The 17430-nt window shown below is 35.6% G+C and overlaps 1 protein-coding gene and 1 long non-coding RNA gene across 12 annotated transcripts in view; one reads left to right on the forward strand and one right to left on the reverse strand.

Moving 5' to 3' along the window:
• The window catches only part of LOC145261067 (uncharacterized), a 92372-nt gene extending 84791 nt beyond the window's left edge, over nucleotides 1-7581 (forward strand). Inside the window, exon 2 of the long non-coding RNA XR_013864401.1 lies at nucleotides 5257-7581. This is a non-coding gene — a long non-coding RNA (uncharacterized LOC145261067). The remainder of the gene's footprint in view (nucleotides 1-5256) is intronic.
• The window catches only part of LOC145261064 (hydroxysteroid 11-beta-dehydrogenase 1-like protein), a 321599-nt gene continuing 308071 nt past the window's right edge, over nucleotides 3903-17430 (reverse strand). For 7 of the 11 annotated variants that reach the window (XM_080119226.1, XM_080119227.1, XM_080119228.1 and 4 more), the window contains one exon: nucleotides 3903-5521. In XM_080119226.1, the coding sequence (XP_079975352.1) occupies nucleotides 5253-5521 (269 nt within the window). In that variant the 3' untranslated portion in view covers nucleotides 3903-5252. Of the gene's footprint in view, nucleotides 5522-15100; nucleotides 15489-17430 lie in introns of those variants that run through there. The other 4 variants (XM_080119234.1, XM_080119235.1, XM_080119236.1 and 1 more) reach the window with 2 other exon arrangements.

The raw sequence follows: 17430 nt of genomic DNA on the forward strand, positions 1-17430 counted from the left end.
TCAGTACCCTGTATATCAAATCTCGAGTCTGTAGACTGAAAATTGACAGAGTTATTGCGTAGGGAAATGTACACAAGCACACAGACAGACACATACATACAGATACACATTCAAGTTTCTCTCCATACACACACACAGACACATACACACAGATACACATTCAAGTTTCTCTCCATATACACACACATACACACACACACACATACACACAGATACACATTCAAGTTTCTCTCCATACACACACACACAGACACGTTCACTTCTATAGATATATAGATTAGGAACGCACAAAGTATTAATGAAAAATGTGGAAAATTGAAGCAAGGTTTCATTCGTTTACGCATGCACAGAGTAAAAAAAAAAAAAAAAAAAAAACGCAGACAGTTTTGCCCCCTCCTCCCTTAATCATCCCATTTCTAGAAAAGACTTCAGAGAAAAATACATATATATATAGATGGTATTCTCGAAATATTAAAGACTTCTATCATCCCATTTATTTCAAACAGTAAGTCCATATTTATTGATTTGTATTTGTGATTGGTTTTGGAAAATAAATACTCAAAAAAAAAAAAAAAATTTACAAGTTCGGTATTGTGTCATTTGGATATATTGATACATAATATTTATTTATTTATTATCATTATTTTTATCATTTGTTTATTTGTCTATTTTTGTTGATACGGCACACCATTTCAAAACTCGACTTCCTGCATTGCTAACAACCTTCTTATGCTCTTCCATATATCTTTACCAGCAATGCTTCAAGCAAACTCCCATTTATATATATACTAGCGGGGTACCCGGCGTTGCCCGGGTGTTTAGAGGTGTGTGTGCTCGGGCGGGGGTGGGGTAATCAAAACATAAGAATAAGCTAAGTAAATATTTAAAAAAAAAATAAATGTTTAAACTTAAAAAAATAAAAAAAGACACAAAAAAACTAACGTAAGGCAAACGAACGATGTTAAATGTAAAAATCGGAGAAACAAAAAAGAACACGCGAATGTGATGGAAAAATGAAACAGAAAATTTGTTTAAATTTTTAAATCTAAAAAATAAAAACAAAAAAAAACTGGCTTAAATAACCCTGTTTCAATAGTAACATTTAAAAAATCGAAAAAAAAGGACATCTCACACCACGATTCGAACCCAAAACCTACACCTGATAATCAGGCCGCGCTCTAAGCATCTGAGCTAAGACGACGTCGACGAAATTAGATCGTTTTTTTTAAATATTTAAACTAAATCATGCTCCGACGGCATTTGCGCACGCGTAGAAACGAACTTGTCATGAGAGGACGGTTTTTGCTGACCCCTCCCTGTAGAAAACTGATGATTTTAGGGTGAAGGAATTAATGTTTTTGGCCAATTTTTCGATATTTGTCGGGCGAAGGTTAGAACTTTAACATGATAATGACAATGTCGAAAGTTTTTGCGAGCATACAAACACACATACATACATACAAACACGCATTTTTGCTTTTATATATATAGACTAGCAGTTCAGCCCGGCTTTGCTCGGGCCCTATCTACTGTTCATAACTTTATGTGCCTATGTATATATTTAAAAGTGTGCATATGTACGATAATGTCTTCTTCTATATATATAAAAGCCAAACGTCTGTGTGTATGTATGTATGTTTGTTTGTAACGCTAAAACTTTTGAAAGACGGAACCAAACTTGACAAATTTGGTATCATATCGAAGCCCCATCACCCGGATGACAAATATCGAAATTTCACGTCAAACGGACCACTAGAAGTTGGTCAACTGATCAGTTATCTTCGAGGGGGGCCCAAAAAAAACCTGTCATTATCTATATATCTATATATATAAAAGCCAAACGTCTGTGTGTATGAATGTATGTTTGTTTGTAACGCTAAAACTTTTGAAAGACGGAACCAAATTTGACAAATTTGGTATCATATCGAAGCCCCATCACCCGGATGACAAATATCGAAATTTCACGTCAAACGGACCACTAGAAGTTTGTCAACTGATCAGTTATCTTCGAGGGGGGCCCCCAAAAGACCTGTCATTATCTATATATATATAAAAGACAAATGTTTGTTTGTAACGCTAAAACTTGAGATGAAAGATTCCTCTCCCCTAAGAATAAAACATATGTTCAATATCTGCTTTTGTTTTTTCATTGTTTATACGGTCCCGAGCAACGCCGGGTAGCCCTGCTAGTATAAATATAAAAGCCAAACGTCTGTGTGTATGTATGTATGTTTGTTTGTAACGCTAAAACTTTTGAAAGACGGAACCAAACTTGACAAATTTGGAATCATATCGAAGCCCCATCACCCGGATGACAAATATCGAAATTTCACGTCAAACGGACCACTAGAAGTTTGTCAACTGATCAGTTATCTTCGAGGGGGGCCCCCAAAAGACCTGTCATTATCTATATATATATAAAAGACAAATGTTTGTTTGTAACGCTAAAACTTGAGATGAAAGATTCCTCTCCCCTAAGAATAAAACATATGTTCAATATCTGCTTTTGTTTTTTCATTGTTTATACGGTCCCGAGCAACGCCGGGTAGCCCTGCTAGTCTATATATATAAAAGACAAATGTTTGTTTGTAACGCTAAAACTTGAGATGAAAGATTCCTCTCCCCTAAGAATAAAACATATGTTCAATATCTGCTTTTGTTTTTTCATTGTTTATACGGTCCCGAGCAACGCAGGGTAGCCCTGCTAGTTCTATATAATAGGCTTTCTTAACTACCATAGAGAAAAGTTGGTAGAGACCGTAGACCCCAATTTTGACCCCTTAGGATTTATTGTTTTGGGCTCAAATTAAATTTAAATGTTTGACCCATGTCCAGGTAACCTACATCTAAGATTTCAAGTGTTTAGACCCAAAATTGTCGGAGGAGTTTGGTAGAGTCTGCAAAGGTCAACTATTTCAACCTTGACCTCTTGGCAGCAAAACTTTCGCAAACTGATTAAAAAGCTTGCTGCATATCTGAATACCTTTTATGTAAAATTTCACATGTTTAAACCTAGAGACCGCAAATGTAAACTCTTTTTTACGTTGACCTCTTGGCAGCCAAATTTTAGGCCAGGAACAAATTAAAAAGCTTGCCCTATGTCTGAATACATTTTATGTAAAATTTCAATTATTTAGACCAAAAATTGGCTGAGTAATTTTGTAGAGACCATGGAGGTCAATTTAAAAAAAAAAACTTTGACCCCAATTTTGATCCCTTAGCATTTATTGTTTTGGACTAAAATCAAATTATAAAGTTTAGTCCATGTCCAAAGAACATATATCTAAAATTTTAAGTGTTTAGACCCAAAATAGGCGGAGGAGTTTGGTAGAGTTCTCAAAGGTTAAATCGTTAAACTTTGACCCATTAACAGCCAAAGTTGTGGCCGAAAACCGATCACATAGATTTTCCCATATCTCAGTACCCTGTATATCAAATTTTGAGACTTTAGACTAAAAATTGACAGAGTTATTGCGTAGGGAAATGTACACACTCACAGACACGTTCACTTTTATAGCTATATAGATAGATAATGAATAGTTCTTCTTTTATACCTACAGGCACTAATGTTTCATGTTTACATAATCATCAGCTAGGATGACAATTCCCGCCGGTCGGGAGATTCGAAACCAACTACAGAGCTACGTTTGCCTCAATTAAACCTCTACACCCAGGCCACTAAACGATTGGCACGAGAATTATATATATATATTGTTACGCCATATCCAAGCCCCATTGGGAACTGTAGAGATGGATGACGTAAGGAGATGTAAAAGAAAAGAAATTTCCCATGTTCCTTAGTAATACGTTGGTATGGGAAAGGGAAAACCGTTTTGAAGACATTAAAAAGAAATGTACTGGACAACGAAATCACATAGGAATAACGAGGACAAATACTGATGAAAAATTAACAAACTTTTATTTATATAAAAATAAACAACATTCGAGAAAAGAAAAGAAAAAAATATGTAACTAAGTAAAATAGTCTTATGCCATTCAAATTTTATCGAGAGAAAAATATATAACCAACATGAAACAGTCCATATTCATATTAAAGAAAAAAAGTTTGTCTGCTTTGTTTAAGATGGATCATAAATTACAGGAGAGAGATGCAAGAGAGACGAAAAGTTCTGGATGGATAACTCACGGATTTCCTTTTAAAATATGTCTTTTTTTTTTTTTTTTTTTTTTTAGATTTCTTTCCTTTGATTTGTTTAGATTCAGTCGCTTTCCTTCAAACAACTTGGCCTTCGGGACAAGATCAAAGTGTAGTATCTGTTCTTCAGATGCTGCATTGCTGCACTCCTATTTCTTGTTCTCTTTCGATGGAGGAGAAATCCTTCACGACTGAGACAATTTTTTATTTTTGTACCTTTTCTCCACGTTAAAAAACGACCCTGGTGTCTAACTCTGTCCCGTGGGGAGGCATAGTAAATAGGTACAATTGTTATGCACGCGCGTTGCTTGCTCCAAATCCTCGTTCTTGAAACTTATATTAAATCACTGGTCTGTCGTAAACGTAATGATTCTTCTCGCTTCGTCTGTCATCTCCACTCCTCCTCACTCATGTTTTCATTAAGCGCACACGCACGAGAGTCGGTCGCCCCATGTTAGCTATTGTAGCTTTTGCCGCCGCCGTCACTGCCTTCGTCTTTGGCTATATGCCTTCTCCACCTCCGACCTTTGCTCCTCAGCACAAAGCTCTCACGACTCTTGTTACTCCCCTCTCTATATATATGGTCTATCTCTCTCTCTATGTATATATACGGTTTATCTCTCTCTATCCCTCCCTCCGGTTTATAAATTCTCTCTATCTTTTCTCTTCCCTCTCTTGTCTATAAGCTTTCTTTTCTCTTTTCTCTTCGTTCATAGGATCTCCTCTTCCTTCTCCTCCTATTCACAGGTCTCCTCCTCTTTTTCTTCCTGTTGTGATTACATAATGAAATTGGCAGACGACAACTGGGTTTCTGAGCACAAAAATAAAGCATAATAGATAGGGCAAATATATTTTCTCTCGATTTGAAAATCAATAAAAATAATTTATACATTTTTACAAATCTCTCTCTCTCTATATATATATATATATATGTATATAATATCTTATTTTTCAGGGGCGGCAAGGGTTTATTTATTTATTGTCTCTGTAGAAGAAATGTATTATTCTATAAACTAGCAGGACCTGTGGAACTTCCAAGGTCGTATCCTTTATTTGTTTTGTAAATTGCCGCTTTGCATAACAAAATGTTTTCATTTTAGGAACGTCTGGCACGAACACAGACCCCACGATACCATTGTATTACTTCAGCCAAACTTTCCCATGAATGATCATGGAGAAGTTGAAAACTGACATCTTTGATGATCATCAGATACGGCAGCTTTCTTGGCAACAATAAGGCCAACAACAGAAACCTGGGCTGCAACATAAGTGTTAAGATGCGCTGCCTATTTTCACATATGGACCGGTTTCCCCGAGAACCGGGGTTCAATGAGTGACGAACAGGGGAAGAGATTTCATCAATACCTGAAAGAGATAGAGACCAGGTACACTGACAGGTATACTGGTTATGAAAACGAAGATTAAAATTCAAGATGAGAACAGTAGTCTAAATAATACAAATTAGCAATCCTTATCTAAAAAATTTTTAAAAACACCAAGGATGAAATCAACAAAGGTTGTTTTTTTATTGACAAAATATTTGTTTATTTTCATAGATGGTTTTTTTGGTTTTTTTTTAATGTAGACAATGTTTATAGTATGTTTATAGTCTGACTGGCGTTTCAGTTTTGAGTTTTGAAAAAAAAAAAAAAAAGAGAAAAGAAAAAGACAATAAAAACGAAAAGAAAAAACGAAAAGAAAAGAAAAATACAAAGCAAAGAAAAAGACAAACGAAAAGGAAAAAGGGAAAAGAAAAGGAAAAAAGAGAAAAGAAAAAAGAAAAGGATAAACGTAAAAAAAAAATAAAAAATAAAAAAAAACCTTTAATCTGATAGATTCTAAACTGTAACTCCAGCCTCTGTCCCATCACCGTAATGTGGCATCCCTGTGCTTGTTTTTCTAAGTGTCCCCCCCCACACAACGACGAAATACACCTAACCAACCCAACGACTGGCAAAATCCTATCTCTTCTCCGTAGAAGTCTCCACATGACAGAAGGCTTTCTATCCTAATAATTTCTTTTTTTAAATCGTTAGAATTCTCTCAGTTTTCCTGGCTGTACCAACACGTAGAAATTTAAATGTAATAGAAACAGACATCTTGCTACACAACTCCCCATTTAGGATGCCCCTTTAGGTATGTCTTGGAATTGTCTTGTTTGGGATTTGAATGAGTGATGGATCTCAAAGAGATTATTTTTTTTCTCAGCGGCTTTGAAATTCCATCAATAAACAGAGACAACATACAAGATATTCCGTAAAAAAAAAGACACAGATTAATGGAGTCCCTGTACTGATGATTCCTGAAATGATGAAACACTAGTGTCTGTAGTAATTAAAAATAATAATTATACTAATCTATAATATAAAAGTGAAAATGTGGAGGAATATGCTCCGTATATTATAATATCTAAGATTTACGAAATGAGTTTGAGTGTACCTTAATTTCGGCAACTTCTATATGCTATTCTCGCGATTTTTTTCACTTGCCGTGTGTTTCTTTGGCTTTTCTGTACAACAACAAAAAAAAAAAAAAAAAAAAGAAAAAAAAGCGAAACTGAAAGAAAGCGATCATTCTGGGCATTGCGTGGAATTAGTGTAGTATCTGTTCTGGCAAAAGCCAAAGAGCAATCATCCACTTGTGTGTTAAGTTTAAGGGTCTTTTTCTTGTTCATACATATTTGAAAAATTGCTTAGTCATGTCACCAGATGTGTCGTCAGCTCTCTCTGTCGTGTTATTATAATCCAGAGTGACATACTAATCTATATATAAAAGCGAAAATGTGTGTGTATGTACGTTTGATTTTTGTGTATGTCTGCAAAAGGCTTTTTTTCGAGGCCTGGTCGGTCGGCTCGCTCATTCTTAAAAACTTTTTATATCACGTCTAAATGATAATATCTATGACTTAACAATGGGAGTCGCCTGTCTATTTAATTTGCCCGACTTTTACCAGCTCGAAAAGCGGGGGAAACATAACTGGCTTGCAGCGCAAAACTAGGTCAAACATCACGCCACTTCCCCGCACCTGTCTATTTCGCTTTATAATCCTTAACTGAACACGCTTATCAGTTCCTCTCTCCCCCCCGTTCCGAGATGGTTAGGTGGCTGGCTTTTTTTTTCCACCTTCGCGTCAAGGCTTTGGGGTTCAATCCTACCTTCTGACCAAAACATTTTTTTTTTCTTTTACACCTCCAAACATCCGGCCAACTTTTCTTTTTTTTTTTTAATACACATACCTTCAAAACCCCGAGCAACGCCGGGTACCCCATGCTAGTCTAATATACAAAAGGAAAAATGAGCATGCGTGTTTGTGTATGTCCACGAAAGGCTTTTTGCGTCAACGTTCTTGCATCGGTTAGATTCCGGGAGAAGTTTTCTCATACTTCCTAGATAATAATATCTCAGATTTGCAAACGGACACAATTTCTTTCATTTTTTTTAATTAGGTCTTAAAAAATTCCTGCCGTTCCATCATGTTGGCTGTGTGTTTGTCTTTTTTTCGTATGAATAAAGTGAAACTAATCGAACGCAACCACCAACTCCCGGCCTTTGCCCGGGTAGTATCCATTCTGTAATTGGTCCATGGTCAATGTAGGAGAAACCCTTCATACTGAGACAATTACTATTTATTTCGATACTGCCAGAGTGCCTCCCTTTTTTTTGGCTTAGCTGCTTTTCCCTCACGTTAAAAACGACCTTCGTTGGAGGTTTAAAAGCAAAACCATTTCTGCAAATAATCTTTCTGGTTGACTATGTTTAATTTGAACACTTAACACTTCCTTCGCGTTACGGGTTCAAGCCTGTCTGCCTACTACCACTTTCTTTTTGGCTCAACACACACCTACAAACACCTGGGCAATGCTGGGCACCCAGGCTAGTAATTAATATATATATATATATATATATATATATATAAGTCCTCATCAACAATGGTTTCACAAATTATATCGTTGACAAACACATAAATCCATGCTCCAGAAGGTAAGTAACATCACCAATAACAATCCTTCACGAAAAACACTTGTCTAGCTGAATCCACTGTGAAAAATTTCCCCCACTCTTTATCTGTGCCTAAATCAAAATGTGGATTCCATGAACAAAGCTTCTTTCTTAGAACTGCACGCCGTGGAACTCTGCTCCATCTGCCTGCTTCCCACCTGACTACAACTTGGATGTCTTCAAGTCCAACGTTAACAAATTCCTAATGAACCGCCCCCTTAAGTAAACACTTCATCAAATCTCCAAACTAACGTACTGTACTTGCAATAACCCTTATTCCTGAGTGGCTTCCGGGCCTTGATAAGTGACCACCGTGTAAAAAAAACAAAAAAAACAGCAATCACCCGCAGCATCATAACTCCAATACAATTAACTTATTCTACTGCAATAAAATGCATCCAGGCTTTAAGTTAGAAGAAATCGCTATAAAAAACATCATTCTTATAAACGTTTCCCCTGCACACAATAACATTAGATTCATCATTTACTATAAAAAGTTTAAAACACAAAACTTAGTCATTAAAAACAATTCCTCCCTCTGCTAAAACTACTAGAACATACCAACGTCATCTATCATTTCAAATGCCCCTTGGGAGAATATAACTCCTATAAGAACAATGCAATTAATAGTTATGTTGGTCACATGACCACCACATTATTATGCCAATCTTGAATCTACTGCTATCAACATTTACACAAAAAACATCACTGCCCCCAACCCCTAAAATTTCAGAAAAATTTTTGTTAACAACACAAAAATACTACACCACGTAATTATTGTAAAGAAGCTTAAAATTTTTGAAGCTATTTATATCAAAATTAAAAAAAAAACTACTCTTAATCAAATCGCATTTCAAAACAGCACCAACATACTCAAATGCCTAGCCTAAATCCCTCCCCCCCATGCACAACTCGTTCCAGTTACTGACCCCAGAACTGGCATGCCCTCCCCCGCTTCCCAGGATACTAAACCCCTCCCTCCTCTGCTGATAGCACCCCAACTACTATATAAAAACTTCCCACAATTCTTTGCACAGCCTAACACAAACTTGGTTATGTGTAGACGCCTACATGAAAAGTAAAACAGTGGACACTTCAATAATGCTTGGATCATACATCCCTACCTTCGAAGTATATACAAAAAAGATAATATGGGAAAGTGAAAGTATATATATATATATATATATATATATATATACACACACAAAATAATTTTTATACATGTGTAACAGAAGACCAGAAAAACATTGTCTAAAATATTTAATCTCTTAAAGGCCTTTTTGTCCAAGTTTCTTTAGAACTTGAGAAACGATCAAAATAAAAGCTAAGAACACTGAATGAGGAAAAAAGTGGAAATTTACTGATGAGACGATCACTAAAGTTTCTCCATGATACTGAACAAAAAAAAAAAAAAAAAAAAAAATCCAAACTTTTTTAATTCATCAGACTACTGTTCTCATCTTGAGTGTCATTTTCACAATGTTTCGGTCAATGTAACCTCCGACCTTCTTCAGGTGTATCTTGTCGAACTCGGGAATGGTTTTGCAAGGGCCTGTGATGCAGTGATTAGAGTACTTGGAAAAATCAATTGTAAAAAGTGATATTCTCCTGCAGGTTCAATTCTCAGTGCGGGCAACCAAAAATACAACTGCGAATTTCTTAGGCTCTCTATCCAGTCATGGCTGAGGGAACGAGAGCATGCTACATACTTGAGGTAAATAAAGGGTTCCGTTTGAAATTCCATCCAAATTCCCGAATTTGACAGAAACATTCCAGAGTTCGATAAGATACACTTGAAGAAGGTCGAAGGTTACATCTACCAAAACGTTGTGAAAATCACTCAAGATGAGAACAATAGTCCGATAAATCCAACGAATACAAACAACCAATCCTCATCTCAAAAATTCATAAAGGTCAATAAAAAAAAAAATAAAAGACTGTTGGATATTTAGGACTACAACTTGGTGGACAAGTCAGGAATAGTCTGAAGTTTCTTGCCTATTAGAGGAAGGGGGTGTAGAACACAAAAAATGGTAAAGTTGTAAAACAAGTGACAAGTCTGACATAGATTGAAGTCTATTTTTACCAACTATGGTTAGGGATTTTTATCCTTGGTCCCTAGACCATTCCTATAATGATCTGCTCCCTGTTGGAGTTTAGGTCTGTGCAGTTCTAGGAGGTCCACCCATCTAGGCTTTGCTTTCTCTTTTCTTAGAAGGGGTTAGTTTATTGGTAATACTCTCAGACGCTCTCACCAGGACAGGGCTGTCAAGCCATTTTTTGCAGGTCAGAGTGCCCACTGACTTCTCAACCCACTTTCCGACCCTGATGTTCTTGCAGTCAGAGAGAACCAAAGACCTTATAGTTGGATCTGGAGATTTAGCTCTGGTGAATATAATGCCTAGGATCACATTCACAGGTGGTTGGGTCAGTTTTGTAGCCCCCATCTGGTTATAGCAGCTTTTAATCCTCAAAAGGCGTGATATTTTTTAAAATGGAAATCGCTTGAGACAAGGCATGAAGCCACTTCATATAAGGAGCTAACAAGAACGAAATCTGATTGCTGCAAAGACAGGAGAGTCCGAAGGATGTAGGAGAACAGAAAACAGTGAGCAGGAAGAGAGTTCCACCACCTTACAGTCCTTGGAAAGAAACAACTGGAATAAGAAGCTGTATTACAATGAAGTATCAAAACAACAAATTAATGAAGACCACTAGACAAACGAGTCAAACGAGCTGGAACAAAGGAAGCAGGGAATAGATCAGACAATTCTGAGAAATACAGTGTGGTGTCTGTTATGACGCTGCGTTTTCACCTTTTCTATCCTCCTAGGGGAGGGAGATCCTTCGTGACTGAGACAATTTTTATTTTTGTTCCTATCCAGAGTGCCCCATTTTTTTTTTGGGGGGGGGGGCGGCTGGATTTTCCCCCACATTAAAAACCGACCTTGTGTCTAACTCTGCCCTCGTGGGGAGGCAAGTAAATAGGAACACATATTATAATAGTATTTTTGGATTTGTAAGGCACAAATATGAAGAAATGATTTTTTTAACGTTTCGATATTTGGCAATTTTTTGGGGGGGGGGGGAAGGGGAAGTAACTCGATACATGCATAGTAATTTAGCTCTAATTTGTTTCATACTTGTTGAAGCTTATCTACAAAGACGGATAAATCGTAGCCACATTTAGTGATGGGACGATTCCAATATTTTTCTCAATTTCTATACAATTACTGATTCCGTACTAAATTCCCGATTCCAATACAATTAGAGATTCTGATTCTTTATATATCTGTAAATATTTAGCACTAGAGTTGCTACAATAACTGTAAAAACGCGTTAAATGTGCTGATATTTTTTCAAGTGTAAAAACTTTTTTTCTTTTCTTTTTACATTGGGTGTCACCATTTATCAAAACCCAGAGGCCACTCGAGGATAAGGGTTAATGGGTATACATTAGTCATTGTGATTTTAGCGTAGTAAACATTAGTGGGAATTTTGTAACTTTGATTACTTAGGGGGATGGTTTAATAAGAACTTGTTTACATTGGACTTGAAGACAATCAGATTGTAGTCAGCTGGAAAGCAGGCAAACGGAATAGAGTTCTACAGGCGAGCAGTTCTAAGAAAGAAGCTTTGTTCATGGAATCTATGTTTAGGTTTAGGCACAGATAAAGAGTGAGAAATTATTGATAGTGGTTTCAGCTAGACGAGTGTTTTTCGTGAAAGTTTGGCGAGGGGGAACCATGTGCGGGGATGATCTATAGATTTTGGTTTTAGTGGTAGTTTAAAATATCCCTGCAACATGTTCCTGATAGTAACCCCCGAAGTGGCACTGTAAATTGGGTGAAAATTGAATAATAAAAATTAAATAAATAAATTAAAAAAAAAAATAAAATAATTAAAAAAACAAAAAATTACTACAATGATGTTCCCAAAATGTTGTAACAGAACCCGGACGCATGTATGGCGGCAGCAGCAGCAGCTGTACAACAGCCAGCATATGCAAAACCGTGAGCAAGATGATGTCATAGCAAGGAATGAGGAAAAAAAAAAAAAAGGAAAACATGGCCGGAGAAGAACAGAAATAGACGCGTTACACATGTGGCCCGGACAAAGACAGAGTACCACATATTAATCATGGCAGATTAAGAATATTGGGATACAAACAAACAAAAAGGCATTATTCTGGAAGTACCTGTAAATAAATGTCTGTTGTTTCAACTAAAAATAAAATAAATTAAAAAAATATATTAAAAAAATATTTTAAAAAATAAAAAAAAATTAAAAACTAAAATAAAATAAAAAAATAAAAAAAAAAATTTAAAAAATTTAAAAAAATAAAAAAATAAAATAAAAAAAAAAAAAAAAAAAAAATAAAAAAATAAAAAAATAAAAAATAAAATAAAAAATAAAATAAAAAATAAAAAAAATTAAATGAGTCGAATTCTTTCCTTGTTTTTGTTTTCTTGCGACTGTCTGCATACAACGTGTGGGTCTTGAGTGTTGACATGTAATGACTACGATACAATATCACCAATTTTTATTAAGCACGAAGACAGTCGAGCGTGGGAAAGCAGAAACCCTTCGTCAATAAATACAGAAATATGAGAACAGCAGTCTGAATATGATTCTCAGTGTGTAATAACTAGGGCTATGACAACAGCATATTCTTTTCCTGGTTTTGATTCTCAGGTATATAACCATTGATATCATATGTTTTTATGTAAGGTGATGTGGTAGCAGTGTCAGAAATTTCGTGAAAATAGTGAATAATTCCACCCCATCTTTCCAAGCTTATAACTCCTCGAAAAATGTAATTCAAGCCCTAATTTTTTTTTTTTCAATTAAAGGAGCAAGGACCAAGGTTTTATTAAAAAAAAAAAACAAAACAAAAAAACAATGTGTTTTTTTTAAAAAAAAAGGTTTTAAACTTCGGACTTTACAGGCAAATTTCTAAAAAAGCGATTTTTTTTTTGTTTTAAATTTGAATATATTATTTATTGACCTTTTCTCTTCAATTTGTGATATATAAAACTCCCCGACATAAATTAATTATTTACTTTTTAATAGACATTTCAGAATGAGAGGCGTGAATTATTCGACCCCCTGTCTTTCCAAGCTTATAACTCCTCGAAAAATGTAATTCAAGACCTAATTTTTTTTTTTCAATTAAAGGAGCAAGGACCAAGGTTTCATTAAAAAAAAAAAAAAAAAAAAAAAAAAAAAAACCAATGTGTTCTTATAAAATAAGGTTTTAAACTTCGGACTTTACAGGTAAATTTCTAAAAAAGCGAATTTTTTTTTTTGTTTTAAATTTGAATATATTATTTATTGACCTTTTCTCTTCAATTTGTGATATATAAAACTCCGACATAAATTAATTATTTACTTTTTAATAGACATTTCAAAATGGGTGACACTTGGGGGGGGGGCGTGAATTTAAAAAAAAAAACGTTCGTCTAAAATATTATATTCGGTTTATTGGAAAGAACATAAAATTTCACATTGACCCTGAAAATATCGTAAAAATAGAATCAATAGAAAAATTTTGATAGATTTTTAAAGTTTAAAAATTGAAAAATATTGAGTTCGGAAAATTCATTACTGTTTAAAAAAAAAAAAAAAAATATTTCTATTACTTTTAAAACAACTGTAATAGTTTATTTTGGAAGTATAATCCATAAAGAAAATAAATAACCCACTTTTAACAGAGAAATTACGAGATTTTTATATTGTATTCGCAGTTTCGTGTTAGGGGTGTCAAAAATTCCTACAAAAATTCTGATACTGCTAGGTGGTGCTCGGTTGATTGGGTCTAACCGTGTCGGATATATACTCCAAAGTCAAAACAATATAAAGAATATTCTATTGTCATAGCCCTAGTAATAAGGTAGGGGGTAGAGAACTGGTTACACTGGTATGATTATGTGGGGCGTTGACCCTCCTGGATAAACAAAAGAGTCTTCAATCTAATATATCCCACTTTGTCAACTAAGCTCCAACCCCTGTCCCATCATCACAATGTTGCATCTCTGTGCCTGTTTTACAAATATTTTAATGGAATGTGTTCTGATGAACTTGTTGCACTTGTGCTCCTTCGATGTACATATCCCCGACAAACCTGCTTAGCAACAGAATCTCACCTCTTCACTGTTGAGGTCCCTAAATCCCAGAAAGCTTTCTCCACTAATAGTTTCTTCCCTCGAACAGCTGGAATTTGGAAGTCTCTTCCTCCTACCTGCTTTCCTGATTTAAATGTAATGTAAACCAATATCTTGTTAATCTTTCCTAGGCATGGTCCCAAATAGTAGCCCATTATGTGTCCAAGTAGTGATATGCCTTCTTAGGAGTGAACTTGAGTAAAAAAAAAAAAAAAAAAAAAAGGCTGTTGCAGAAGCATGGATGTATTAAATCGCAGGAAGGTTGGTTAGCCAAGGAAACTGGTTAGACAAGACTATATGGAGTGGAATTTTGAGATAGTTGGCCTGTTGAACTGTAAGGACTGGCAAGTGATTTTGCGGAATTTTCAAAAAAAAAACAAAAAAAAAAAAAAACGTCTGACCTTTTGATAAAGAAAAACTGACATTAAATGAATAGAAGAAGGATATTGTGCGATGTTACTATGGTAACGCCACTAGAGTGGCGCCATCTTTTTTCTTTTTTTTTGTATAAGAGAAAAACGATTTAAAATGAAATAAAACATTTTGTGATGTAGAGAAACCCAAAGAAGCTCAAAAACTAGTCGTTCCGCTGTTGATTCCTACGACGATAACCCCAAAATGTCCCCAATTTTTATTAGGTGTGAAGACAGGCCAAGCCTGGAAAAGCAAAAACCCTTCAATAAATACAGAGATGAGAACACCAGTCAGAATATAAATAATGCCAATATGATTCCTCATCTCGAAAAATTCCAACACGATAAATTATAAACAGACAAAAATAGGAAAAAATAACAATTATTTACACGTATTTGTAAAGACTTTGGCAAAATTTGGCACACAATCGTTAATTGGCAGCCATTTTGAATTCAAAAAGTGTCCCGTTTTTTTTTCTCATTGACTTGTGTCCCTCTTAAGCATTAGCGTGTGAGCCTCCCCGTATTATGCTTAATGATAGAGAAATTTCATAATTCTTCCTAACAAGTTCGGAAACAAATCTCGGCCAAGCGTAATGGCCTTTGCTGAGAAATATGGAAAGTAGATCTCGCGTTTTCGTAGAGCTCCTCCTTTGATAATGGCCATCGCTGCATCTTCAGGGAGCGCCGGCTTCACAATTTCCAGAATATTTCCTCTCTCAAATTCTTTCAATTTGGTCACAGCATTGTTTGTACCTGAATGGAAAAAAAAAAGTAAATTAATTTTATGCGAAGACTAACTGTATATACTGGGGCCTTACCCAGTCAAAACATATTGCTGAACAGAGGGATTAGTCACCTACTATTTAAAATATTCTAACTTGTTATGAAAAGTTAGAAAAAAGGTTTGCCTTTTTCTGTTTTTTCTGTTGTTCTTGGCCTTTAGGAAAAGATCTTTCTTCTGTTGTTCTTGGCCTTCGGATCAGGAGTAAATCAAAGTGTAGCAGCTGTTCCGCAGATGCTACCATATGTGGGGGCAACCCCACATATCAGACAATTGCTCTTGAGCAATCAGTTTTGGTCAATGTAGGGAAAACCCTTAATACCAATTGTCACTAACGAGTTTCCTCTCGGGGGAACTGGTCCCCTTCCCCTCACTCTCCACATTAAAAAACGACCTTTTGCCTAACTTGCTCAGTGGGGAAGCAAATAAATAACTAAATATTCTAACTTGTTATGAAAAGTTAAAAAGAAAGGCTTGCCTTTTTCTGCTGTTCTTGGCCTTCAGGCCAGGATCAAAGTGTAGAATCTGTTCTGATGCTTCACTTAAGTTAATTGGTCTTGAAACCCTTTATACTGAGACAATATTTTTTTTTTTGGATACTGCCAGAGTGCCCCCTTTTTGCCCAATTTTAGGGGAGCTGCCCCCCCCCCTCCATTAAAAACGACCTTGTGTCACATTTGCTTTCGTGGGGAAGCAAAAAAAAAAAAAATATATATATATATCATTCAAACACTATTGCGTTTGAATATATGTTTAAATAGAAGTTTTAATCATTTAGAACTACTTTAAAGCTTCACCCCCCTCATTTTTTGACCAAATTTCAAACAATTATTACAGTTTATAGATCACCTTCTCAGCTATATTGTGAAAAATTTTTTCAATTTTCGTTCAGTAAAACAAAAGTTATGATAAATTTACTGGTGTTCAAAATCATAAGCATACATAAGGAGGTGAGCGATGTTTTTTATGACTGGTTTCCATAGGAACCACGTCGCTTCAATGATTACTGTTGCTACTAATTCACTGCAATAGAAACATACAGAACAGATAACACAGGGTAGGGCAGTTTCTGGTAGCCAGGGTGGGGGGGACTTCAGATACTGATGCAGAAGACAGTTGATATCGAGCTGCTGGTTGCGGCAATAGTTGGACAGTTTTTAGAGCTGATTGAGAAACAGAGACGAATTGTGAAACAGAGAGACGAATTGCGACTGACAGACGAATGTAACGTCGATAGAACGGGGAAAAGACACACACACACGTCCAACCATGAAATATGTGAAACATTGGCGTTGTGTTTTTCCTTTCTTTGTTCCACGACTTTGTGACCCGTGTGCGTTCTGTCGGCAACTGCCAGTGTTAATCAAAAGATGACACGGTCAACGAGAACGATGAAGAGATGGAGGTCGTAAACTACGGCACACAACTATGTGGTCGGCCACTTGTCGAAGGGAAGGCCACGTGCTGTCACAAACCAGTCATCCAGGAGAATCTCAGAAAGAAATAGGACACGCTTACGATTAAAAGTTGAGTCTCCACTGTATTAAATGAAAGAAGCCATTTCATACGTCAATCTACAACTGAATCCAAGTCATCTGTTAGATTAGTTGCATTTTTCAACTGATCGGAGAGAGAAGGGCAAGAAGCAACAGTGGGATAGAGACATATCATAAATATTCATTTTCTGAACAATATTCCATGGAAGATCATTGAATTATTGGAGTTATCTGCCCTTGTTTCTTCAAAAATGACAACGTGAGAGTCTCTTTCCTTGTTCATAAAATTTGATTTTCTTCGTTAAAAATCAAACAACTTCATCAATTTACATGACTTTTGGAATATGACATTTTCGATGCGCAACACGTACATACAAACTACAGATTTAAAAAAAAAAAAAAAAAAAAAATTAAATTG

The sequence above is a fragment of the Euprymna scolopes genome, chromosome 37 (genome assembly GCF_053919585.1).
Source record: "Euprymna scolopes isolate OS-2025 chromosome 37, ASM5391958v1, whole genome shotgun sequence".
NCBI classification, from domain to species: Eukaryota; Metazoa; Mollusca; class Cephalopoda; order Sepiida; family Sepiolidae; genus Euprymna; species Euprymna scolopes.